We start from the raw sequence: 26,038 nt of genomic DNA on the forward strand, positions 1-26,038 counted from the left end.
CAAGATGCGTTATAATTTGATCTACCCAATCGATGAAAACACCCTCAAAAGTTTCTAAATTTAAATAAACCAAACGCATCTGGTAATGTACAATATGATAATAAACCTTGCTTTGTCCCTCATTCAAATAGAAAACCTTTAAAACAACGGAAACCTTAATTTACTCCCTCCCCCATAATTGACTTTGATTCTCCAGTAGTGTACGAATCTTATCTACATATGCATGCACAATTTCTACAGGGTCAAAAACAAATTTTCCCCCCATAAGTGAATTAAAGGGATCCCCAAACGTCAGATTGTAAACAACTATATTATTTAAAATTATATTCGACAATTGAAAATCGGGGAGCGTTGTTCCCCCCTCCCCCTCGTGGCTATTTACCCCACCCCCAACGGGTTCAACAATATCTGGGGTATGGGAAGCCACTTCAGTTGTTCGAAGTGGAGCCGTTATGGTATCGGAGGTTGGAGGAGGAGGGTTCCCAGTTAATTCGTTTGTAAAATCGTCTAAAATTTGCAAGGTATTTTGGCTCAAGTCTCCCAGCTCAACTCTGCTATTATCTAAATTAAAAATAAAATCATCTAAAAACTCGTCAATTTCTAAAGGTACTTCACTTCTATCGTCCCAGGTTACATAGTTGGGGGACTCCATTTGTGCATCCTCTCCTTTTCCAACTGACGAACAGGGGGGAGATGGTGAGTATGGAACCAGGACAACCTACAAATGAAAAAATAGCTTATTTTCAATGTGTTCAAATCATCCCTACAGTTAAAATTTGGATTATTATTTAAAGTCAGCGCTTAGTAGTAGTAGCAGTATGCACATAGTAGCATTTGGTAAATTCAACTGAAAGAAAATCAAACTTAATATGAGATAAATACAAACTAAAACGTCGGTTTTACATGGAAGGCTGTAATTTGATTTTGTTAAAAAAAATAGCTTATTTTCAAAGTGTTCAAATCAGCCATGCTGTTTTTTTTTTTTTTTTTTTAGACGCTTTTCGGAGCCACAGCGCATCCCAGACCCCCGGCGCTTCCCCCAACGCTTCCCTGACTCGTGGCGCATCCCTGTGGCACTTCCCTGACCCGTGGCACATCCCCCGGTGCTTCCCTAACCTTGCCCCACAGCACTTCCCGGACCCATCGGCTCAGTGGCTCCCGGCCATTTACATAATGCCCAAAAAAAGTTGAAATATTTCTAAGTCCATACAGGTTCGGTACATACATGAGTTAAATTATGAAGGTTATATGAACGAGTTTGAACTTCAAAATGTTGAGAATCATTAAGTCGCTTTCCCGACACACTTCTTAGGCATTATACCGCTATGTTTTGACATAAAGCTCCCCGTGCGAGGTTATAAATAATTTTGGCATCTCCTTTCCCTGTTTTGTTTTACACTAGCGGTTTTAGTCAATCAAGGTTTCAATGGCCTTTGCGTCATTCTGTGTTTTCTTAAATAGCGGAGAAAAAATTGTCCGCAAAATTAATATTAGGAAATTGTTTTTATTTTTGATACGCAATATCAAAAAATGTCACGAGAGAAATTTAAGTTGGAATGACAGTTTTTGACAGATGCGATAATGTCTCTCAGAATTAGATGATATTGAGCCTTCAAGAATGCACATGTCGCTAAAATATATGTGTTAGCACTATAGAACGTAGTAAAGATTAGAAAAAAAAATAGCATTTTGAGTTTCAAAGGTGGTGATTATTAATAGAAATTACCCATGAAAAATATTCGCTTATGAGATAGCGGCGAAGAGATAGGGGGAATGCATAGAAAATAGCAAAGATTAGAAAAGAGTGGTTTCTTTGCAAAAAAATTACATTTAGATGTCTCCAAGGGAGGGGGGAGCAGAGAAAACAATGGTTGGGGGGTGAGGGGTTAATATCCCGCTGCGATAAGTTTATATTGGGAATTGAAAAAGAAAAAAAAACATTGGAAGAAATAGATGGGTAGGAAAAAATGCTTACATTTGCATAATCCGTCTGGGCTTGGGCACCCGAAGGACCAGGTAACGTGTGTTGGAGGGCGGGCGGGGCGGCAGCGCTATGTTCTTGCGCGGCTGGGCCGGCTATTTCACGATCTTGCGTAGCTTCGGCATTGTAGTTACCCGCCCACTCTCTCTTTAACTTTCTGCCAGGCTGCATTGTGGCTGGCACTGATGGGGCTGCCTCATCCTCTCTGGCTTTCTTGGAAGGAGGGGGCACGCATTCTTCATAATTGGCCTTAAAAAGAAGAGAAAAAATTAGTATCAAAATAATATGCCCCTTTTTTTACAGAAATAAAATTAGTACCCTCATCCATATAATTTTTTCTAGAAAAGCATTTATCACTAAGAAAGCACCTCTACGCCAAAAGCACAGCAATAGGTAAAATTTGCAAGAAATGCCCCTATTTTTACCATGCTGAGAAAATTTTTTAAATGTTTCCCGTCTATAGTTCTTTAAAATAGAAAAAAGATTGTTAGCCTAGCAGCTTATAGGCATAAATTACAATCTTAGATGTAAATGTACACATATTAAAGCTATCTTTTTTTCTTAGAAACCCTCGGTTCTCTTACTGCCCAAACGCGAAGAAACAGTTTTGTTTTTATTTTAAAATGATGGCGATAGAATTGAGGCATGGCCCCCTCCCCCTTTCGCCAATGTCCTAAATATATTGTTAGATCTTAATTTGAAAATAACGAGATTTCACTGGTTCTCCAAAAAGAGATTGTATATGCCTGCGCTTAATAAATTGCAATTGTCTGCATGAAAGCCGTTTTAATTTTACAGGAGAAAAACATCCCATTGTGATCTGAGAAACCTTTTACAGAAAATGCTTTAAAAAGGGTGACAGCTAATTTTAGGCCTCGTGCTGGAGCATTATGTCAAAATCAGAGCGGCATTTTCATTAAAAATTAAAAGAATTCCATAGACGTTTTTTGCTAGGATATATAAAACTTAAAATTGCATAAATTTAACGAAAGGGTTTTTTTTTGCGAGAGTTTTGTTGTAAAAACTGTGGGGGAGGGTTAGGTTTTGAGGGTAAAAAGAACAAATTTTATGTATTTAATTTTGACGGAGAAACAATTCCTTTTGAGTTTGGCTGCCGCGCTCGTAAACACATAGGAAAAGGGGTGACAGCTAATTTTAACCTCGCGTAGAGCATTATGTCAAAACCAGAGCGACATTTTCATTAAAAATTGACAGAAATCAGTGATCGCTTTAGCTGGAAATATAGAAGGAAGGAATTTAACGAAATGGTATTTCTTTTTGCGAGAATTTGATTGTAAAACAATGGTGGGGGGGATTTAGCTGGAAATATAGAAGGAAGGAATTTATCGAAATGGTATTTCTTTTTGCGAGAATTTGATTGTAAAACAATGGTTTGGGGGGGGGGGGGTTAAGGAATATATTTACGTTTTAGCTGAATATACTGGAGGATGTCAAAGGAAAATTCGTTTTGAAAATAAAAATGTACTTACATTGCTAATTGCGGCTGCCAATGCCTCAAGCTCATCAATTATGTCGATTGTTCTATCCATTGTCTCACAATACTTTCTGATAATTGAATCACATTGCTTGCCCGTTATATACGAAATCTCAAGGTCAAATTGTTATGTAAACAAAGCCCTCTGATTGGCTGAGAAGGAAACACGTGATCTAACTGTTTCCGGGAAACTCATAACATTTGGCGAGAGCAACAATAACAAATACTATTTCTGGATCATAACATTCACGATCGATTACGCAATCAAGTTCTCGGGAATTCACTTCCCCCTCGAGTCCTAGATCAATAACATTGTTCCCGTTAGAATTCAATGCGCATGTGCAACCTTCGTTCCGGAGTTATTACACATAGAAACATCAAATAAATCGACCTTTGAAAAAGAGGTCATTGACCCCATTAACCACGTGTTCTCCCTAATGCCTCTATGCCCATATTAGGAGTTCGTTCCGTATTCTATGCCCATATAAGGAGTCCCCGTGGGAGTAGCACCCCCCATTCTACTCTTGCCCTGGGGAATATGGGGGTTATTTCTTCCCCAGAATCATGGTTAGTTGGCCTTTAGACTATTTTGAACACAATTACTTTAAAGTTTTTTGTTCAGATGTTTTGGGGGATGACAGCTAAGAAGAACACGTAAGATTTGTCTTAAAAATGACACTGAAGATTTCAAATCGAATTTAAGTTTCATCTCCAATCTAGAGTTTTTACAATCATCCCTTCTATACAAAGTGGATCTTGGAAAAAAAGAAATAGGTCGATATATTACTGAAGCCTTGTGGCACTTTACTATAGGTGACGCTAATGAGTTGCCTCTAGTAACCAGAGAAGAATAAGACAAACCAACAAGATTTTGTTTGTAGTCTAGGGATAAATCATAGCCTTAAGTGACTAGTTTGGATTTTCCGTCGAGAGATTTTCCAGGGGGGATTTTCTAGGGGTGAATTTTCTGTGGTGTTCATTTTTCTTGCGGGGTAAATTTTCTGCTGGGACATTTTCATGGAGGGAATTCCCATGGGGGGAAGTTTCCGGAGAAATTTCCGGGGGAATACGCCACCCCCGTTCAGACCTTCCATTTCAGCAGGAGAGCCATTCAGGAGTCAATCTTCATGATATACAAGCCAAATCGTAGTCAAATATTTTTCAAAACAACGAGCAAAATAGAGTAGAATTCCCATGGGGGGAAGTTTCCGGAGAAATTCCCGGGGGACCATGCCACCACCATTCAGACCTGCCATTTTAGCAGGAGAGCAATTCAGGAGTCAATCTTCATGATATAGAAGCCAAATCCTAGTCAAATATTTTTCAAAACAACTAGCAAAATAGTGTAGAATTTCAAATGATTCAGGAAATAACTTAATAAACATGTTCATTGCCATAGTCTCTGTTGACTTCAGACAAGCCTTTTACATATTGAAAGGGAGGGTTGAAATTTCTTAATTGATATGAAAAATATATAGCCGAAATATCCTTTTCCTTTCCATAATTCTTGTAGAAAGGGTATCAATTTAAATAAAGTTTTAAAATTTCTAGTCCTCTCGGGATGTTGAAGGATCTCGCAGTTCATTTCGAAGACGATCTTGTTTCAGAGCTTCATGGAAAAAACAGACTTTTGTGGATGGTGAAGAAGCTGGTTATGAAGCCGATATTCAGTCAGGTAACTATTGTTTATTGTATTCTCCATACTTTCCATGCAAAATTGGTGTTTTCCGTGGTCAAAATAGCATACAGAAAAACAGTCATATTAGGAACATTTTATGAACGTCAAGAACAACAAAACATGAAATGGGAATAATCAGAACTTTGAAAATCTAAAAAGGTTTGTATTTATTTCATAATGTATAAGGAATTGTAGCGGTTTAAAAGGCAAATATTAAATATTTACATATCATTAAAAGAAGTCATTTTAAAAATGGACTAAAATTTAGAATATATTAATTAGCAAGAATTATGAATATAACCAAAAAAGGGGGGCACACATTGGCGCTTTACATAAAATAGAGATTAAATTTATTTACCTTATAAACGTATAGTAGAATAAACAATCGATAAAATAAGGAAAACAAGTTAAAAAGATCAAGTTATGTTCAGTCCAATCTGTTTCGCCGCCCACTTCTTCATTTATCTTCAAAGACTGTCGAGAAAACAAATATTTTCTTTTTTCCGTTAGTTCTGAAAACGAATTTAACTTTTTTTTCATGTTTACTATTGCCGACTGTTTAGTCTTCTCTTAGGCAAATAACCTGTCTTTACCAAGCCTTGAACGTTAGTTACTACAGCTAGAGGCAAATGTTCATATCACTATCGAGTTGTTTTTTTCTTTAGAAGCATGCAAGAGGTGGTAAATTGATTTTTTTTTCATGTACTCTCTTCAGAATTGCAAAAACCAATAATACTTGAAAGTAATTGAACTTTCAGAAGTAGTCGAAAAATGGCTCACAAATTTAGTAAAAGCTTTCGACAAAAGTACAAACAAATCGGTGAGCTTAGAAAAAAAAAGTTAAAAGAGGAACCTAAATTATCTAAATAAGGACCTCTAGGTTTTGAAAATAGTTTGTTGTTGGATATTAAACGTGGAATTTTTTTTGAATGCCTTCGACTATAATCATGTTTGAAGTGATAGCTGCAACCTGCTAAAGAGCAAACATTAGCCCATAGTAACCGCAAGTTTAAAAACACATTTTAGACAAAAACAAATATTTATAAATAAAAATGTCTTTCGATGTTTATTCGGGTACGGTAACTATTAACTCGATCAATCTTAATAGTAAAAGATTTATGCAAAAACAAATCCAGGCATTTTGAGAAAGAGTTTGAAACATCGGTACTTTTCAAGATACCAGTAGTCACGCGATAAGTGAAGTTTCTTTAACGCTAATGAAATAAAACAAAATAGGATGAAAATATAATAGTTCAGAAATAATTTGGGCTATATATTTGCACATTAGGGGGTTTGCGGTTGAAGCATAGCATATATTAAATACGTGGCCTAACCTAACCAAGACTAACCCAAACTAGGTATCTTTTATCCCCCCTAGACCCCAAAAAACTAAAGTTTCTATATAGTTCCCTAACAGATAAACCCTTTGCTTCCTAGTGTCTCACTGGGTAATACTATTTCATCTTCAATACAATTTTTGCTTGACTACTAGTATCTTCAAGAGTACTGAAACATCTCTGAAATGGTGGAGGATCAAAATTAAAATCAGAATATTGGGACCACGGTGATCGAAAACCTTCGTCCAAGAAAATCACATTCACCGGCCCTGAACAACACTAAAAATAGTATGTATAAGATAACATTACACTGATGTTACTTCATGACTTTTTGTCTGTTTGTACCTCTGCCTCTTTATACACTGCCTCTCATCCCTTTTAATTTGTATTTACGTGTTGTATTGTTTCTTGTTTTCAAAAAACTTTATCGTTCCAGTGACCAAAGGACCACACAGGATGTAAGAACTTTCTGTACTTTATATGGAACTGTCATTTCTGCAGTGAATTTTAGTGTAAAAATAACATCAGTGTAAAAATAACACTGATGGTTCCTTTCTGCCTCTTTCTGCCTTTCACCTCAGGAAGACTGTCAAAATATCCTAAGATGCTTAATGGCTCATTTGAAAAATATTACTCATTTCAAAATTGTTTTTTTACTAGTTTGTCTCTACATCATTAGCTCTAAATGTCATAAGGCCTAACATATAACCTATTTGATGCCATTCCTTGATGGAAGGATGAGAAACATAAAAATGGTACCATTATAATCTCCATGGTCGAGATAAAACATGGGTTTTCTAGGGTCAAACTACTATACGCTAAAACAGTCATACTAGTAGACATTTCCTGAACATTAATTAAAAAAAAACTTTCCGAAAAATAAGTTTTTCAAAGAAAAGTAAAGGCCATTTTAAAATTAAGATCAGCAGATACAAATACCTTCTAAAATTCAAACCCAAAACGAAAAGAAATTACTATTAAAGAATAAATGAAACCCAAAACGAACAGAAATTAAATATACAATCATAGCAAAATCATATAACAAGTAATAATATAAATGAATAAATACATCTTCAAGCGAGTAATGCTTGGATTGGATATGAATATCAAGCTTAAAACAAAAAAAAATATTTTCCTATTGAGGTATAAATGAAACTGAAAACGAACAGAAATTAAAAAAACAATCAATGCAAACAAACATACAATAGATATTAAAATAATTTAATAAACAAATCTTAACACGAATGAAACTTAAATTGAATATGCAAATCAAGCTTGAAACGAACAAAAATCACCCCAAACAAGAGTTTGGGTATGACGTCCTTCTCACACTGTAAAAGTCTAAAACCTACAGCGTCATTGGCACTTTACTGAAAACCAATTTTATTACAAATATTTTTTTTTGTACTTAATATTAGAAATAGACATTAAAATTATAGTAACATTTTGAACTGATGAGCTTTCAGCAATTAATATCATTATGCATCAAATATTCAGTTTAATTTATTAGCTCTTATTAAAGTTGTTAAAGAAAAATATAGTTTCCTTACAAACAAGTGTTTGGATACTGCCTCCTTTCCTAACTGTAAATAAAAACCAAAAGCCTACTTCGTCATTGGCGCTTAAATGAAAACGTATTAAATTACAAATATTTTCTTTTCAAGTTCTTCCAGCATTGAAAATAAAAATAAAATTACAGTGAAATAAATTCTTGAACTGATGGATCTTTGAACAATTAATATCATTATACATCAAATATTCAATTTGATGTTGTTTATACTTTCCAAGACTGTTCAAGACGCATATAGTTTTCAGTAAAGTGCCAATAACGCAGTAGGTTTTAGACTTTTACAGTGAGAGAAGGAGGTCATACCCAAACTCTTGTTTGTGGTCATTTTCTTTAAAAAACTTATTTTTCGGAAAGTTATTTTTAATTAGTTTTTGTTCGTTTTTGATTGCAAAAAATTTCAAGTTTTTCAAAACTCCTTATTTCAAAATCAAACTTAAAAAAAAATAAAATATTCGTCAAAGTAACAAAACTGATATCAAAATAACAATATCAAATTGAAAAAATGGGTCGGCGTCAAACTCGGAGTTTTTATCATCTGATGTTTGAACTATTTTTAAAAAAAATGTTATCTCAAAATTTTTATCGGATGGGTTTGGGGAAAAAGGGCGTGGGGGACTAGATTAAGCTTCGGTCTCTTTTGAATCTTTAAAAGTTTTTTAGAACTTTTTATTTTCAATCAAATGAACCTTCTCTGAAGTTTATACCAATATCACCTCTATAAGAACCATATATATCCCCAGGGTATAAGTTACAACGCCTATCCTTGGGCCCTGGGGGGTTGTGTCGACCCTGGAGTTTTAATATCGAATGGTTGAACTATTTTTAACAAAATGGTCAACTTAAATTTTTATCGGATGGGTTTATCCATCCGATACACCCAAAGATGTGGAGGGCGGGAGGGGCTAGTTGCCCTCTGATCTTTTTTCACTCTGAGAAAATCAACTACAACTTTTGATTTCCATTCAAATGAACCCTCTCTGAAGTTTATTCGAGCATACCTTTCATAAGAACCATATATGCTCCCAGAACAATGCTTACAATGCCTGTCCCGGCCCTGGGGGGGGGATGTCGACACATTAGGTTTTCTTATTTAACTTTTGAACTATTTTTAAAGAAATGACCATACGCAAATAAAATTTTGTTATATGATATTTTAACTATTTTTAAAAAATTGGTTCCCTCAAATTTTTTATCCGATGTCTTTGGGGAAAAGAGCTTTGGCGGGGGGGGCATTTGCCCTGTGATAACTTTTGACTCTTCAAAATGGTACTAGAACTCTCGATTTCCAATCGAATGAGCCCCCTTTGAAGTTTATACGACGACCTCTTCTATATGAAGTGCCTCTGGGAAAAAAGGAGCGTGGGGGGAGGCTAGCTGCCCTCCAATCTTTTTTACCCTTAAAAAGTGAATTAAATCTATCAATTTCCAATCAAATGAGCCCTCTATGAATTTTATACGATCACCCCTTCCATAACAACCATATATGCTCCCAGGGCATAACTTACAACGCCTACCCCTAGGGGGCTGTGTTGACACCGTAGTTTTTTTTATCAGAACTTTGAACTATTTTTAACAAAATGTCTATCTAAAAATTTTTCTCTGATGAATTTAGGGTGTGGAGGAGGGGGGGGGGATAGTTGCCCTTCAATCTCTTTTTACTCTTAATAAGTGAACAAGAACTTTCAATTTCAAACTAATGAGCCATCTCCGAAGTTTACACGAGCATCCCCTCCTTAAGAACTATATATGCCCCTATAGCATGACTCATAACGCGTGCCTCTGGCCCCTGGCAGGTTCCGTCGACACTGGAATTTTTCTTATCTTACCTTTGAACTATTTTTAATGAAATGGCTAAAATAAAAATTTTATCGGATGGGCTTGGGGAAAAAAGGGTGTGTGGGGGGGGGGCTAGTTGCCCTCGGATATCTTTTGATTCTTAAAAACTGAATTAGAACTTTTAATTCCCAATCAAATGAGCCCCCGTTGAAGTTTATATGAGCGTCCCTTTCATTAGAACCATATACGCCCCAAGGATAACACTTACAACGCCTATCCCCTAAGCTATGGGGGACGTTTTTCTTATCTAATTTTTGAACAATTTCCAAAACACTGGCTATCTCAAAATGTCTAGTGGACGGGTTCGGGGAAAAAAAGCGTGAGGGGGGCTAGTTTAACTCTCTTGACTCTTAAAAGGTGAACTAGAACTTTCAATTTTCAATCAAACGAGCCCTCTATGAAGTTTATACGAGCATCCCTTTCATAAGAACGATACATGCCCTTAGGGCATAACTTAGAACGCCTTCCCCTGTGCCCTGGGGCCTGTATTGACACCGGAGTTTTTCTTATCCGACCTTTGAACTATTTTTTTTTTAACAAGATGTCTATATCTAAATTTTCAACAGATGGGTTTTGAAAAAGAAGGGGTGGGGGGCTAGCTTCCCTCGGGTCTCTTTTGAATATTAAAAGGTGAGCTCGGACTTTCAATGTCCAATCAAATGAGCCCTCTCTGAAATTTTTAACTTAATTGCTATCTCAAAATGTTTATTGGATGCATTTGTGGAAAAGCAGGAGTGAGGGGGGGTGGGGGCGCTAGTTGCCCTCCAATCACTTTTGACTCTAAAAAAAATAAACTAGAACTTTCAATTTTCAATCAAATGAGCCATCTCTGAGGTTTATGCGAGCAATCCTTTCATAAGAACCATATATGCCCCCAGGGCATGACTTATAACCCTGCCCCTGAAGACTGTGGGGGGAATGTCCCGCTCAAACATATAATTTCCAGAAATATCAACTACGTTGAACAAAATGTCTACATCAAAATTTTTATTGGATGTGTTTGGGGAAATAGTGGGCGTAGAAGTGGTGTCAGTTGCCATAGAATCACTTTCGACTACTAAAAAGGGAACTAGCCATTTAAATTTCCAATCGAATGAGCCCTTTCTGAAGCTTCTACGACAACGTTGTCTATACAAAACCTTATATGCCCCTAGGGCATAACTAACAACACTTGCACCGGAGGGCTGTGGGGGAGTTGTCATTCTCAAAGACCTAATTTCCAGAACTTAAAACTATGTTTAATAAAATGGCTGTCCCAAAATTTTGATTGGATGTGCTTCGTGCAAAGGTGGGCGTGAGAGGGGGGTTAGTTGCCCTCAAATCACTTTCGACTATTACAAACGGCACCAGCCCTTTGAATTTCTAGTCAAATGAATCTTTTTTGCAGTTTCTACGACAACGCCTTCTATATAAACATTATATGCCCCCAGGGTATAATTTAAAACTCTTGCCTTGAGGGTTGTGGGGGAGTGTCCTCCTCAAAAAGTATTTTCTATCTGGAAATCAACTACGCTGAGCAAAATGGCTATCTAAAAAATTTGATTGAATATTTCTGGGGGAATGATGGGAGTGGGAGGGCTAGTTGCCCTCCAATCACTTTCGACTATTAAATAGGGCACTAGCCCTTTGAATTTCTAATTGAATGAGCCTTTTTTGAAGTTTCTACGACAATACCTTCTATAAAAACCTTATATGCCCCCAGGGCATAACTTAAAAACCCTTGCATGAGGGTTGTGGGGGAGTGTACTCCTCAAAAACAGATTAACTATTTGAAAATCAACTACGCTGAACAAAATGGCCTTCTCAAAATTTTAATTGGATGTCTTTGGGGGAATGATGGGCGTGAGAGGAGGGGGCTAGTTGCCCTCCAATCAGATTTGACTATTAAAAAGGGCACTATACCTTTGAATTTCCAATCGAATGAGCCTTTTTTGAAGTTTCTACTACAACGCCTTCTATAAGAACCTTATATGCCCCCAGGGCATAACTTAAAACTCTTGCTCTGAGGGTTCTGGGGGAATGTCCTCCTCAAAAGCATATTTTCTATCTGGAAATCAACTAAGCTGAATAAAATGGCTATCTCAAAATTTTGATTGGATGTGTTTGGGGAAAAGATGGGCGTGGGAGATGGGCTAGTTACCCTTCAATCACTTTTGACAATTAAAAAGGGCACTAGCCCTTTGAATTCCCAATCGATTGAGCCTGTTTTGAAGTTTCTACGACAATTCCTTCTATGAAAACCTTATATGCCCCCAGGGCATAACTTAAAACCCTTGCCCTGAGGGTTGTGGGGGAGTGTCCTCCTCAAAAACATATTTTCTATCTGGAAATTGTCTACGCTGAACAAAGTGGCTATCTCAAAATTTTGATTGGATGTGTTTGGGGGAATGATGGGCGTGAGGGGGGGCTAGTTGCCCTCCAATCACTTTCGATTATTAAAAAGGGCACTAGAACTCTCAATTTCCAATCGAATGAGCCCCTTTTGAAGTTTCTGCGACGACCCCTTCTATATGAAGTGCCTCTGGGGAAAAAATGACAATAATAATAATAATAAATAATAAAACATTGGAGCCGTATGGCTTTTACTATAGGCAACGCTATAGCGTTGCCTCTGATTAGCAACAAATAGATTAAACGAGAAAAATCAGAAGTTTGAAGATATAACACTGTTTATGTTGATTCCATCATGCATGAACACCTTCATCAGCTTAAGGGTCAAATAAACAATCGAAATTTTTTTCAAAATGATTCAAACGTGGATTCTTTCCCCCCATTTTTTACTAAGAATCTATGAATATAAAGGAAAAAGAACCAAACAAAACGGATTGGGCTTTACATAGCATAGATATCAAATTGATAAAAACTATAAATGTCTGAATGTAAAAAGTCGTCGAGTTTCGGAAGAGTAGCTAAAAAGAACAAGTTCTTCAAAACATTTTAGAGTTAACCAGAAATGGAATTGTTTAACTAGTGTTATTAAGATTATAGGACACCCCCCCCCCCCATATAATTATAAAAAACATTAAAGAACTACATTTTGTAGAATATGATTTTAGATTGATTGATTTATCTATTGTGGGGGTTATTTTGATATAATGTTCCCGGAGGACATGTAAATTCATGATTTTTTATATTTATTAATTAAAAAAAACTTTTTTCACAAAATTTGTTTTTCAAAGAAAAGTTAAGAACTCCAATAAACAAAAATGAGCAAAAATGAAATCAAATAATCAACCAAGTGTGAAATTAACAAAAATCAGCATCGATTAATAAATGAAACCCAAAACGAACAGAAATTACAATAAATAACCAAGTCAAATTCAAAACGAGCAGAAATTAACATGAGCAGGGCTCAGAACCCCTATGCCCTCCCAAGGCAAAAACATAATTTACACTTTACTGAAAAATATAAATGTTTTTACTTTTATAACATTAATAAATAAAATAATATCCACATTTTAAATAATAAATATCAGTATATGCATACTAAACTGACAATGCAAATTCATTTGTATATTTTTTCATTAAAGCGCAAATTATGTTCTGGCCTTGGGAAGGCATGGGGGTTTTGAGCCCTACTCATGTTAATTTATGCTTGTATTGAATTTGACTCGGTTAGTTATTGTAATTTCTGTCCATTCTGGGTTTCAATTATTTAACGATGCTGATTTGTGGTAGCTTCACGCTTGGTATATTATTTTATTTTATTTTTGCTCATTTTTGGTTTAATGGAGTTCTTTAGTTTTCATTGAAAAACTTATTTTGTGGAAAAAGTCTTTTTAAATAATTTTTGTTTGTTTCATAGTGACACAGTCTTTTCAGGTAAAAAAATAATAATAGTTTAAATCTTTTCGTTTTCTTTAAGACTTTGTAGTTTGTCCTTCTATTTGTATGCTGGAGAAAATTTTTCAGCAATTTTTAACAACATACACCCTTTAAAAATCTGACAAAAATAGTAGGGTTTAATTTAGTTTCATACCTCCTCTAGTTGACCTGAAAAAGAAAACTTGATACCATGTGCAAAAAAATCTGTTTACTTTCTTTGATAGCTTGGATGCACTTACGCTATATTGATTTAGTTAAATTTTAAGCAGACGTAGTCCCAAGAGTTTGAACGTAATACCCTCAGTCGATCATGGGATACTGCTGAGATGCCTTATTGGGAATTAGCATTTAACACAGTGCATTTTGATTTAATCTTAAGGCAACATTTAGTTTTTAAACATAATGGGCAAATGGGAGGGTGGGCGTGGGTGGAGGATTAGTTGCCCTCCAATCACTTTCAATTATTAAAAAGGGCACTAGCCCTTTCTAATTTCAATCGAATGATCCTTTTTTGAAGTTTCTACAACTCCTTCGATACGAAGGGCCCTGGTCTAAAAAAAAATACATTGTACCCACATCGATCTTTACTATAATTAAATAAAAAAAACAAGTTTTTAAAACTGAAAGTAAGGAGCGACATTAAAACTTACAACGAACAGAAATTATTCCGTATATGAAAGGGACTGTCCCCTCTTTAACGCCTCGCTCTTTACGCTAAAGTTTTTTATTGTTTGAAAAAATAAAGCTGTGAGACAGAATCAAACTTTAGCGTAAAGAGCGAGGCGTTGAGGAGGGGACTGTCCCTTTCATATACGGAATAATTTCTGTTCGTTTTGAGTTTTAATGTCGCTCCTTACTTTCACTTTAAAAAACTTGTTTTTTTATTTAATTTTTGAACGTTTTTGAATAAATGCAGGTTTTGATCTTGGCTCACCATACATGAATAATTAAACCAAAATTTTCATATTGATTTACTTTTATTTAGTTAAATGGCTTTCTCGAAACCTGTTTAATTTTATTTACGAACTTTTTTATTAGTAATAAATATACGTAACTGACGAATTAACTTACGTATCGAACTTTTATATTCATATATTTTTAATACGTTTATTAGGGGGTTCGCCCCCTAGTCAATACCTTGCTCTTTAAGCTAAAGTTCGAATTTTGTTCCAATTCTTTAAAAATTACCGCTTAATCAGAAAGGCCGTTAATTAGAATAAATAGCTCTTATGAAAGCACTAAAAAATCTTTGGCTTAAAGAGCGAGGTATTGACTAGGGTGTGAACCCAATTATATATAATATTTTCTGTTCGTTTAAAGTTTCGATGTTGCTGCTGTTGCAGTTGAAATACTTGTTTTTTTATATTAAGTTTCTGATCTTTTTTTTAAATAATGCTGTGAAGTTCGGCGTCCCCTTCATAGTGTAGCGATGAAAGTTTTTTTTGGCTATACAGAAATGTGGCTGTAAAAGAAAGGGGACTGGGCTTAATTGTGGTCATAAATATTGACTGCGTCAAATCTAATATCGTACTTTAAAACTTTGAACTTACACCTTATAAGTTCTCCGATAGCGCCACTTATAGCGCCAAAGATTGTGCCATCGAGCCCTGCGCCACAACAATGGGGAGTGAAGTAAATTTGTAACCGCGCCACCCTGAATTATTGAGAGAAAATAACACGTGTAACCACACAAATGTGACTTCTTCCCTTCGAGCGATCTGAATATCAGTTTCCCTGGGAATGTCCTTGGAGATTTTGCGAACTAATTGCCTATTACTAGACTAGATGCAGACATATAAAGTGAAATAAACACTGGTAAAAAACAATAGTTTTATTCAGAATTACATATTTAGGTGCAGAGCAGTAAGTCACTTCAAACCACAACAATGGTGACAGAGATATAACAATCAAAGAATTGCCCAGATCGTACGCCGAGTAATTCTGTCTAAGCGGTCCTGATTCTCAAATACGAATCTATTCCAAAAGCACTTTTTACCCCACTATCAAATGTACTTTTTTTTCGTCCTGCGTTGTGAGAACTGGCTCACAATTGGCTCGAGTGGCCCCAAGGATGCGAACCCTTCGTCCAATAGTGCGTCTTAAATATTTTTGATGATTTAGACGTTCACACGGTTCTTATTGTTTAAACTTCCTTAGAAATATTGTGCGTAGCACCTTTTTTATTGCTTACTGTCTTAGCGAAATCCAAAGCTTGGATAGCGCCGTTCTTTGTCTGAGGCTAACTGCCGTTTTTTTCTCTTTTCTGATTAAGGACATTTGATTTTTGAAACTAGATTTAGCGTAATTATAGGAGTCGCAATTATCTTTAGAAAGAAGGAACTTTATTTAGGTATTTTAAATACATCGTGTTTTACTCCCGGTACATAATACCCTTCCCATCAATTAATGACCTCCTGTCATTAGTACTTGCTTGCCTTTGGGCTTTTAAAATGTTCGCAATTTATTAACTATTTCTTCTACATAATTATTTTATATTTATGTGATGGCTTAATCTAGAGTGCTACAAATCTTATCTATTACTTTTCTTATTTTATTCTACGCCCCTATCTGAAATTCAGCTACCAGACTAAGATTATCTATAGTCCTAGGCTAGCTACTACACTAAAGATTTTTTTCTTCTAATTCTAACACTGATTGCTTTTACATTTACAACAAGGTTGGGGCTATTCACCTTCACATTTTTTTTAATTCACTTTTTACAAGGTTTTTTTTTATTTTGCTCTCAATATAGCACACTACTTTCTATATATGCTAAATTAAATGAATAGCTCGACAACACTACACATAACTGTATCTGGACATCTAACACTATATACAATAACGATTTACCACACACACTATTGGGTTTACCATCTTCACTGGTAACATTAAAACACTTTCACTGGGTATGTTTGCTACGCAACGTTAATGATAGGATATTGGGATTTTTGAGTTATCAAAGTTGTTAAGAAGTAACCTATATAAATTCACATCTATTTTAGCACCATCTGAGTCTTTAGTGTACTCAATCCTTCTGTTGTAGATTATTGTCCTTCACTCTTTTCGTCTTGGCAAAATTTCTTAAAGCACTTACGTTATGATTTCTTTATGGAATAGTTCAAGCACGATTCTGTTCACACGATGAGCTTTCTCTAATTGTCAACTGGGAAATGATGCTTCCAACTACAGGTGTTGGAATATGCTATCAGGGTTCATTCTCACCTGCTTTTTGATAGTTCATAGGGTGCCTTATCATTAAGGGGTCGAACACTGGGAGTGCGTTTATTTCTTCTCAGCATATCATTTTTGGGGTATTTTGAGGCACATAGAGAATGTATTCTCGCACAAAATTGTTCATTTGTGTCTCTTATAAAATTTTTAGCTCATGGCTTGCATCTATTAACCTCTGCGGTAGTTCCTAGGTTAATCATGGGGGAATTGAAGTTTGGATTTGGAACGGGTTGACATCAAACTATAGTGACTCCTTCAACATATTTTCTTTAACTTGTGGGAGGGGCATATTGTCACTGGCTTGGTCAATGGGGCTAATTTTGGTTTCTAGGTCCTTTTTTCATAAATTATCTCGTACATTTATGGCATAACAGAGATATGAACTTTCCACACAGAGGGGATAGGATTGATTCTGAGAGATGGTCGAAAGGGATTCGACGCGTGAATCTGTGTTATATAAATAATTTTCGAGATCATCAAATATCATCACTATACAGTCAAATGGTTCTTGGGTCCATATTGATTATCAAAGGCGATATTTATGTATTTATATCTTGTACTGGTCGATGGGGTTCTCAGAATTTATGTAATTCTATAGTTTGATAATGCGCTGGATACAGAGATTCAAATATAATGTTACCTGATACGTAACATAGTTCGTGGTCGAAGAAACAATGATCAAAGGTAACTGCTGTTTTCGTAAAAGCAGCTGGGATGAATATTGCATGGAGTGTATGGAGAGTACTCTTCGTTGGTTGAGGTATGATGAAAATAGATGCTACTAGGTTGTATCTGCACTGGGCAACTCATTGTAATGCTCGATATCCAATGTGTCAATCCGCTTCCTGTAATAAAAATAACGAGGCAGAATCACACGTTCTTTAAAGTAAATACTCATAGTACAAATAAGTCACGTATTGATCGGGTACATGAATTTTACGCTATGAGACAGAGTTAAGTAAATACACTAATATTAGTACAGAAAACGAAATTTTTATCGTGTTGGTTATAATAAAATGACATAATTCCCATTGGGAAATTCAATACATAGAAGTTTCTTCTAGGTTGTTATAGCCTAACGACGATATAAAAGATTAATTCTTTAACTTTAAGTGTGGTCTGTTATTATGCTTTCTAATATACACTACTACATACACTTTATTTTAACTTCTTTCAACACTTAGCTAATTTTACATTAGATTTAAAATAATGATTTAAACAGAGGTTATGCTACATGATTAATTTTGAGGTCTAATTTTACATATTTCATGCCTGCATTGTTCACGCACGTCCGTGCTGTTTAAGAAACGCATGTTGCAGCGTCATAACCACACGGTTTTACGTAAACAACCTTAAAATGAGGGAACAAGACATAGCAAGGACGAGTGGAGACCTCTATACCCGCTCGTTTTCTAATGTCTTCCCTATTTTTTGGCTTAGACGTTCTCATTGGGTTCCGGGTTTAACATCTGCATTTCAGCTGTTTCCCCGTGTTCTTCTCTTGGTTTTCGCTTTCTTAGTCTCAGGATTTTTCCGTAATTACATGTCAATAGGGTTCTTATGGTCAAGGAAGTCGCGAATACGAAACATACGGCCAATAGTATGTTCCACCAGAAATTGGTCGATTCTTTGAGTTCATTCCTGTTTCTTTCTAGTCTTGTTACTTGTTGAAACAAGGTCTCGATGGGTTTGGGGTCCAATTTCATAAAGATCTTCCATGCGTCATGGCTAGCTAGCAATAAATTTTCATGCTTGAATATTACTCCATGTTTTACAATGTCTTGGGCCACTGCGTGAACAACGAGGATTATGATGATATTCTTAAGCGTTATCTTATTTTTTGTTTCTAGAATTAATTTATCATTAATTTTACCCGTTTTTCGCAAAATTCTTTTTTTTACTGCTTTGTTGTTATTTTTTTTTTGAAGGCACTTTAATTTTTACTTAGGTTATTTCTTATTATGTAATTATTTTGTGGCATTTGCCAAATAAAACTGGTTTGTAGGTGTAAAACATAATAAATATTTTATTATTAGATAGGTTAGGCAAGTAAAGTTAGGACTTCCGAGCTTAATTCTGGTCGTGATATACCTCTATGACTGGTTGAGATATAACTTTAAAGCGTAGCTAATAATCGCTATACGATTTAATTTTACATTATATTTCTCGAGTAAGAAACACATGAATAAGCAAGCCTGCAGCACATAATTACACTGGTAACCTATTTTATGTGTAGGCCTAAAATAATTATAATCGGCACTAAGACAAAATATTTCATATAATTAGACGCTTCTGTACTGGTAATTTCTTGTTTTGGATAATATCCATCTTGGTTAGGACATGGGTCGATTTTTCATAGAAAATACAAGGGCAAGCACGCCCACAACACATTATAATCTGCATGGGCTTTGAAGTCCTCCCCAGGTTTCCCACAAAACGTGGTTCAACACCACTTGTCGTTTTCAGTCGACCACGAGCTTCCTACCTTTGGTTATTTTCTGTTCCCACCTTTCTCTCTGATCACCAATGTTTTGACATCACTCGTATTATTTTTTTTCAATAATATTGACTTGGTTAACTTTACTTGCACACTGTTAAATTTATTACGGTGGATCACAATTTGATTTTTCATAATGGATTTGAAATTGATCTTTACATTAATTAGAGATATTTCCATCTGTCAGGTTTTTTAACCGCGCTGCCTGACTGGGTTATGGTTTTCTTCTCTGTTTTTGCGGTTTTTTCTTTTTAGTTACTTCTAGAGGAATAAGGTCGAAATGTTTGCATTGTTTTTTCAAAAATTATTGCCCTTTTAATTTCGTTTGTTTCCCGTGTACGGCTGCTGAGGTCGGTCTTGATTTTCCTATTTCTTTAGCTACTATATGGTCTGATTCGCCGTCAGACTCTTCTGAACTGGTTTCCGACGAATCCGGATTAGAACTTTTAGAGGTGGCACTTTTTGAGGTATCACCTGCTCTTCCTTCGTAAATTTCTACTCCTCTGGAAGTAGAAGGTTTATTCCCTAAGTCCTCGTCTTGAGTCTTCAACTCGGGAGATTTGAAAGATTCTTGAGAGCTTTGGGAGGAATCAAGAGTTTTTGCGGGGATCCTCCACTTTTTGAATGCCATGTCTTCAGGGGGGTGGGACATTTTTTGCACTAAGGTTTCCCTCCATGAAGTCCACTGTTTAGGTTTGACCTTGGATCCGGTTATATCGTGATATTGACCTTGCTGGTCATCCTTGGGAGTTTTATTCTCGGGCAATGTAGTTTGACTCGTTTTTATGGGAAAATTTCTAAAATCCATAGCCTCTCGTAGGTTTTTTTTAGTTAAATCTTTGGGAGGAGTTTTCTTTACAGTAATACCGGGGGTTTCTACAGCTCTGTTTAATTCTTCCTGCAATGACAGGGGCCTTTCTAGCAGTGTTGCAGGGGAAACCATATCGTCTGGAAATTGGGTTTTGGAAAAATTGGGTTTTTGGGGATATGGTATAATCTAATTCTCTCGTGCTCTCTAGTGATGAACTTTTTGGCGTTTTTATTCTTACTGGTATTAGGGATTTTTTTCTTTGGAATAACTATATTTTTCATAGCTAAAAATTCTTCAAAATTTTCCTCATCGCTGTCATTCTCGAAATAGTCTTGCTTGAAATTAAAGGGTAATAAAGGGTAATTAAAGGGAAATTAAAGCTCTGCCAATCTTGACCTAGGGGGCTTATTTTCTGCATCTGACGAATCAGTAGAGGAGGGATGTGAGACCCATCTCTGGAAATTTGGCTCTTTTTATTCAGCTAACATGCGCCTTGTAAGTTCTTCCACTATCGGGGTTTTCCATTTTAAAAGTAAATTCCTTATCGTACTTTTTGACTATTCTGTACGGTCCAGAATATTTGTTGGAAAGTTTTTTTGCCTTCCGTTTTTGCTTCGTTCTTTAGGTAGACGCAGTCTCCTACTTTGAAATCTCGACGCCCCTTGACTTTGGGTTGGTTTCATAGCTCTTGGTTTATTTTGCATTTTTCCAGCTCTTGCTTAACTATTTTGTAAGTTTTCCTCATCCTCTTCATGAATTCTTGTTTTTAATCTTTCGAGCTATTATAATACTGCTGAGATTCAATAATCTCATTATACGGGATTCTGAAATCACGTCCAAAAAGTAAATAAAATGGATTATCTTTAGTTGTTTCTGAATAAGCAGTGTTGATTACGTTAGTTAAATAAGGTAAGAATTGATCCCAGTCGTTCCTATTGTCTTTTGTATAAATACTTAATACGTTCGAGAATATTTTATGCCTATTTTCTATTTTACCATTAGCTTGTGGGTGGTACGGAAATGTCACCATTTTCTCTATATTAAGAAAAATCATTAAATCTTTTGTTACTTTTGAAACAAAATTGCTTCCGTTGTCACTCAAAATTTTATTTGGAACGCCAAATTGTAAAAAAATTTCGCTAACTCCTTACTGGTGGCATAAGCACCTTGATTTTTTAATGCTTTTGCAAAAGTAAATCCTGAAAAATGGTCTATAACTGAAAGAGTACAAGTATGGCCTCTGCTAGAAACAGGCAAGCCTCCGCTCGTTCCGTATAAGTCAAATGAGATAATATCGAAGGGATACTTTGCTATCGGGACCCTTCCCATTGGAGGATTAGGATAAGCTGCGAGGATTTTTCTTAAGTTACTCGCTTCGCATGCACTTACAAATTCTTTAAGTTTTGCCGTCGGCATGTAAAAATATTGTTTTAATTTATGGAATGTTTTCATTACTCCTAAATGTCCACCTATATCTGAATGAAAATATTCAAATGCAGGCACTATTAAGTTTTTTGGTAATACAGGTATTATTGAAGTTTGATTTCTTTGTGTCTCAGCAGTCACGATTCTACACAGTATTTCTTCATCAAGATCATAGTAAAAATTATCTACATCTTTTCTAAGAGTATTGAATTTATTCGGTAACGCATCGTCATTCACAAAATAATTAATAAGCGCTGAACACATTTCGTCCTTTTTTTGCTTTCTTTTTATATTTTCTAAAGACAAGGGACCATGGTTAATCATATTATCTTTTACCGTGTCCTTGACTTTGTTTTTCTTACGTCCATATTTACTCTTAGCATTGATAGCGTTAACTTCATTTTCTTCAGCTTCCGACGGAATATTTTCTGGGTATCTACTCAAAAAATCACAAGCTGCATTATGTTTACCTTTTAAATGTTCAAATTCGAAATCTAGGTCTTGGATTTTCCTAATCCATCTAGCTAGAATGCCCATGGGGTTTTTAAATGTGCGCAGGTACTGCAAGCTTTTATGGTCTGATCGTAGCATAAATTTTCTACCAATTAAATAGTGTCTAAATTTGTCTAAGTGGTGGATTATAGATAATAATTCTAAGTTTGTGGCGGAATAACAACTTTCGCCTTTTGATAAGGTTCTACTCGAGTAGCATATAACTTTTTCTATTTTTTTTATTAGAAGGTCCTTGTAAAGGATCAGGGTTTCCTATGGGAATTATTTGCGAAAGAATAGCCCCAATGCCTTTTGAACCAGCATCGGTTGTAACCACAAATTCTCCGTTTTCGAAATCAGGATGTGATAAAATGGGTTCAGAAGAGAGCGCCTTTTTGAGACGGCCTAGGGAAGTTTGAGCTTCCCGGGATCTGATAATATTTTGGGAGTTCCCTTTTGTTAATTCCATAAGGGGTTTTGCACCTTGGGCATAATTTTGTATAACTTTTCTAAAGTAGCCAGTAAAACCTAAAATTCCCCTTAATTCTGTTATAGTTCTGAGTATTTTGAGGTTTTCCGGACATTTTATTTCATCCGGGTATAGGGATATATTTACTTGTTTTACAACTACCCCTCAAAATTTAATTTTTGATTCAAATTAATTTAACTTCGCCTGCCGACATTTCAAATTGACCTTTCTGAATTTCTCGAGCACCTTAGCTAATGTTGCTAAGTGTTGTTCAGTGTTTTCTCTCACGCATATGACTTCATCAACAAAATGAATTATATTCTTTAATCCTCTTAACAGGTGCAATAGGGGTCTACATAGCGCGCTTGAACTTGTTTTCAGTCCAAATGGTGCCCTTAAGTATTCATATGAACCACATTCACATGTTGAAAATGCAGTTTTATGGACATCTTTTTCGGCTATTTTCACTTGGTGGTAGCCTTGGGTAAGGTCCAAAGAAGTAAAAATTTTGTTTTTGCTTGAAATTGAGTCAAGAATTTCATCTATTCTTGGTAGAGGAAATTTATCGCTAACTACTTGTTTGTTGAGGGCTCTATAATCTACTACAAGTCTAAGATCTCCATTCTTTTTTGGTACTAAGATCACTGGTGCGCTATACGGACTTATACGTGGGCGTATAATTTCATTTTTTTCTAATTCATGGATTTTATTTTTTAACCATTCTTTGTGCTTATATGGCACACGATATGGCTGTTTTGCTACGGGATTACCAGTCGTGAAAATTGATTTCTAATAAAAAGGTATAAGCCCGAAGTCATCTTAAGATGTAGAGAATACATCCTTAAAATTACATAATAATTAGCATAATTTGTTCTTAAGCTCCTTGTTTGTAATATGATCCATATTAAATTTGTTTAAAAATTGCGATTTAGTTAGAGGGTACCTGTTATTTGAAGTTTTAATACCGTTAACTAGGTTTCTTTGAGAATTTTCCCACGTATTTAAATCATTCTCCATTAAAACTTGGATTTCAGCTGAACACGTCCCCTTTTTAATCGCACTTGTATAATTTTTGTGTTTATTAGTTACCCAAATAAAACCTTCTCCTTTGTCATAAGATATAATCTGTTCCTCGCATAACAGATTTTCGGGAATTTCAGATGGGGTCGCAAACCATATTTCGGATTTGCTAACCACTGGCTCAATCATCTGTGATATTTGAATTTTTTGCATCGTTTTGGGAGGGACTTTTGTTTTCCTTATCGTGAATCCGTAATATTTCTCTTTATTTTCATTGTTTATTAGATTCATACTGGCGCCGTGCTGCGCCATTGCGGCATCATGCGGCGTCACGTTGGGTTTTACTATGTTTTTCCATAATTCTACTATTTTCTTAATTTCGTTTGACCTGTACTGTCGCGTATCTCCTATTTTTATTTTCTCAGATTCAATACTTTTATTATTTAAATTTATTTCATCTCTGCAATGTCTCTCAGAATAATTGGACAAGTCTCTGATTATTCCTTTTCCACATTGCGAGATATGAGGTTCAAAAGATTGCGACATTATACCGTCAGAAATATTGTTTACTGTTATGTTATCTTCGTATCCTCTGTTACGATTTCTTAAGGTAGAAATTTCTTCCCCCACCTTAGCCGGGTAGACAAGCCTCTTGTTTGCTACGTCTAATAGTACTCTATTGGACCTTAAAAAATTTGCGCCTCTGATTGCTTCATACGGGAAGTTATCGCATATTATAAAATTTGTCTGGAAGATCCTATTGTCTCTTTTTATATTTAGGCAAATTGAACCTTTTGCATCTAATTTATGGCCTGTCACACTAGTTAAATTGGGATTATGAGGGTTCCTCTGTTTCCTAATATGCAGAGGCAACATATTAAATACGCATGATTTTATGATACTAGTCGTTGCACCAGAGTCAATCAAAGCCTTAAAATAAACATTTTCTACACAAAAATCATTAAATATAGGTAACTTTTTATTAATATCACTACAAGACGGCACTACCAGTGTTTTGGACCTATTAAATATTCCTGGCACCCTCTGGGTTCAATTTACATTTCTGAGGGGCCTGAAACGTTTCCCTGAGGAATTATTTCATGTGTCGGTGCCTGTAATAGATATTCAGACGTATGAGTTTCCGTAGGTATATCTAATTGATTTACGTATATCTGCCTTTACCATGTATTATTATGGTCACGTGGATGTCCTGTGTCGGTACTACTTGCTGTCACTGACTGCCCCTGCCGTCGGCTTGCAGAATTTTGATTTACCATCGTCCAATTTTCGTAATTTCTATTTAGCACCCTTATATTATATTGGCTTTGGTGAGTGTTTGGGTTTTCAGATCGATAACTTATTTGTTTGTAGGGGGGAGGGTTATACAAGTTTGGTTGGTACGTGTTGTAAGGTACTGATTGGCGCAATCCTCCCTGGCTATAGCCTAGTGCACGACCGGTGCTAAAATTTGTTCATCTGAACAAATGGTTGCCGTAATTTCGCGTATTACCGACAGCAATTCTTGGTATGCCATTGGGGACATAACGGCACTCTCTCGCGATATGCCCAACACGATTACAAATATAGCACCTTATTATTGTAGGGTTATTTTCGCAATTGGATTGTTTGACGGGCTGAAAACTTACTGTTTTCTGCCTAGCGAGTTCTTGCGTTTTGTTTCTTTGTGGTACTGGGGAGTTATCCCTTGAAAAGAAATTGGGGGACGTCTAATCGCCCTTGAAGTTTATGTTCGCATTTGAATCGCCTAGGCTATTTATTTTTGCTTTACTGTGATTTTCGACCATTGTATCGACTTTGATCAATCGCTCTGCCTCCTGAACTTTGAGATCCAACATCTGCATATTTTGGGATATTACCACTCTATATAGTTTGGGGAGTAGCCCTTGCAAAAAGCTATTTAGTATAAATTTTTAACCAAATTACCGCGAACCTATTCCATATTTTGCATCTACAAAAATACATATGTTATCAATATATTCTCTTATTTTGTGTGAAAAGTCAAAGCTCACCGTTCCGTGTTTTAATTTATTTATGGAACTGGTTTCTATAAATCTATCTTTAAATGCTTTCAACAATTTATCGACTGTATTTTTTGGAAAGTTGGTGTTATTGCCTATGGTATGTTAAATCTGTTTTAGAAAGGTTAAGGCCTGGCCTTTTAATCGTAGTAGGAGCATGTCTTTTAACGCTCCTAGGTCTGTTTTTGTTAGTTGTACAAACTGGGCCAATTGAATATTGAATTCGTCAATATCTGATTGACCATTGTACTCTGGTATAGATTTAGCTATTTCTATATTTTTTGCGATCAATTTCTGCACTATTAATAACTCGTTAAGGTTGTCCGACATTT

General features: G+C 35.7%; 1 protein-coding gene across 1 annotated transcript in view; it reads left to right on the top strand.

Moving 5' to 3' along the window:
* Positions 1-26,038, top strand: part of LOC148944366 (uncharacterized) — a 469,003-nt gene that overhangs the window by 117,468 nt on the left and 325,497 nt on the right. The window contains exon 8 of the mRNA XM_089099911.1: positions 5,028-5,151. Within this exon, the coding sequence (XP_088956037.1) occupies positions 5,028-5,151 (124 nt within the window). The remainder of the gene's footprint in view (positions 1-5,027; positions 5,152-26,038) is intronic.

This window comes from Artemia sp. Qi Xiang Cuo, chromosome 14 (assembly GCF_049724085.1).
Source record: "Artemia sp. Qi Xiang Cuo chromosome 14, ASM4972408v1, whole genome shotgun sequence".
In the NCBI taxonomy this organism is placed as follows: domain Eukaryota; kingdom Metazoa; phylum Arthropoda; class Branchiopoda; order Anostraca; family Artemiidae; genus Artemia; species Artemia sp. Qi Xiang Cuo.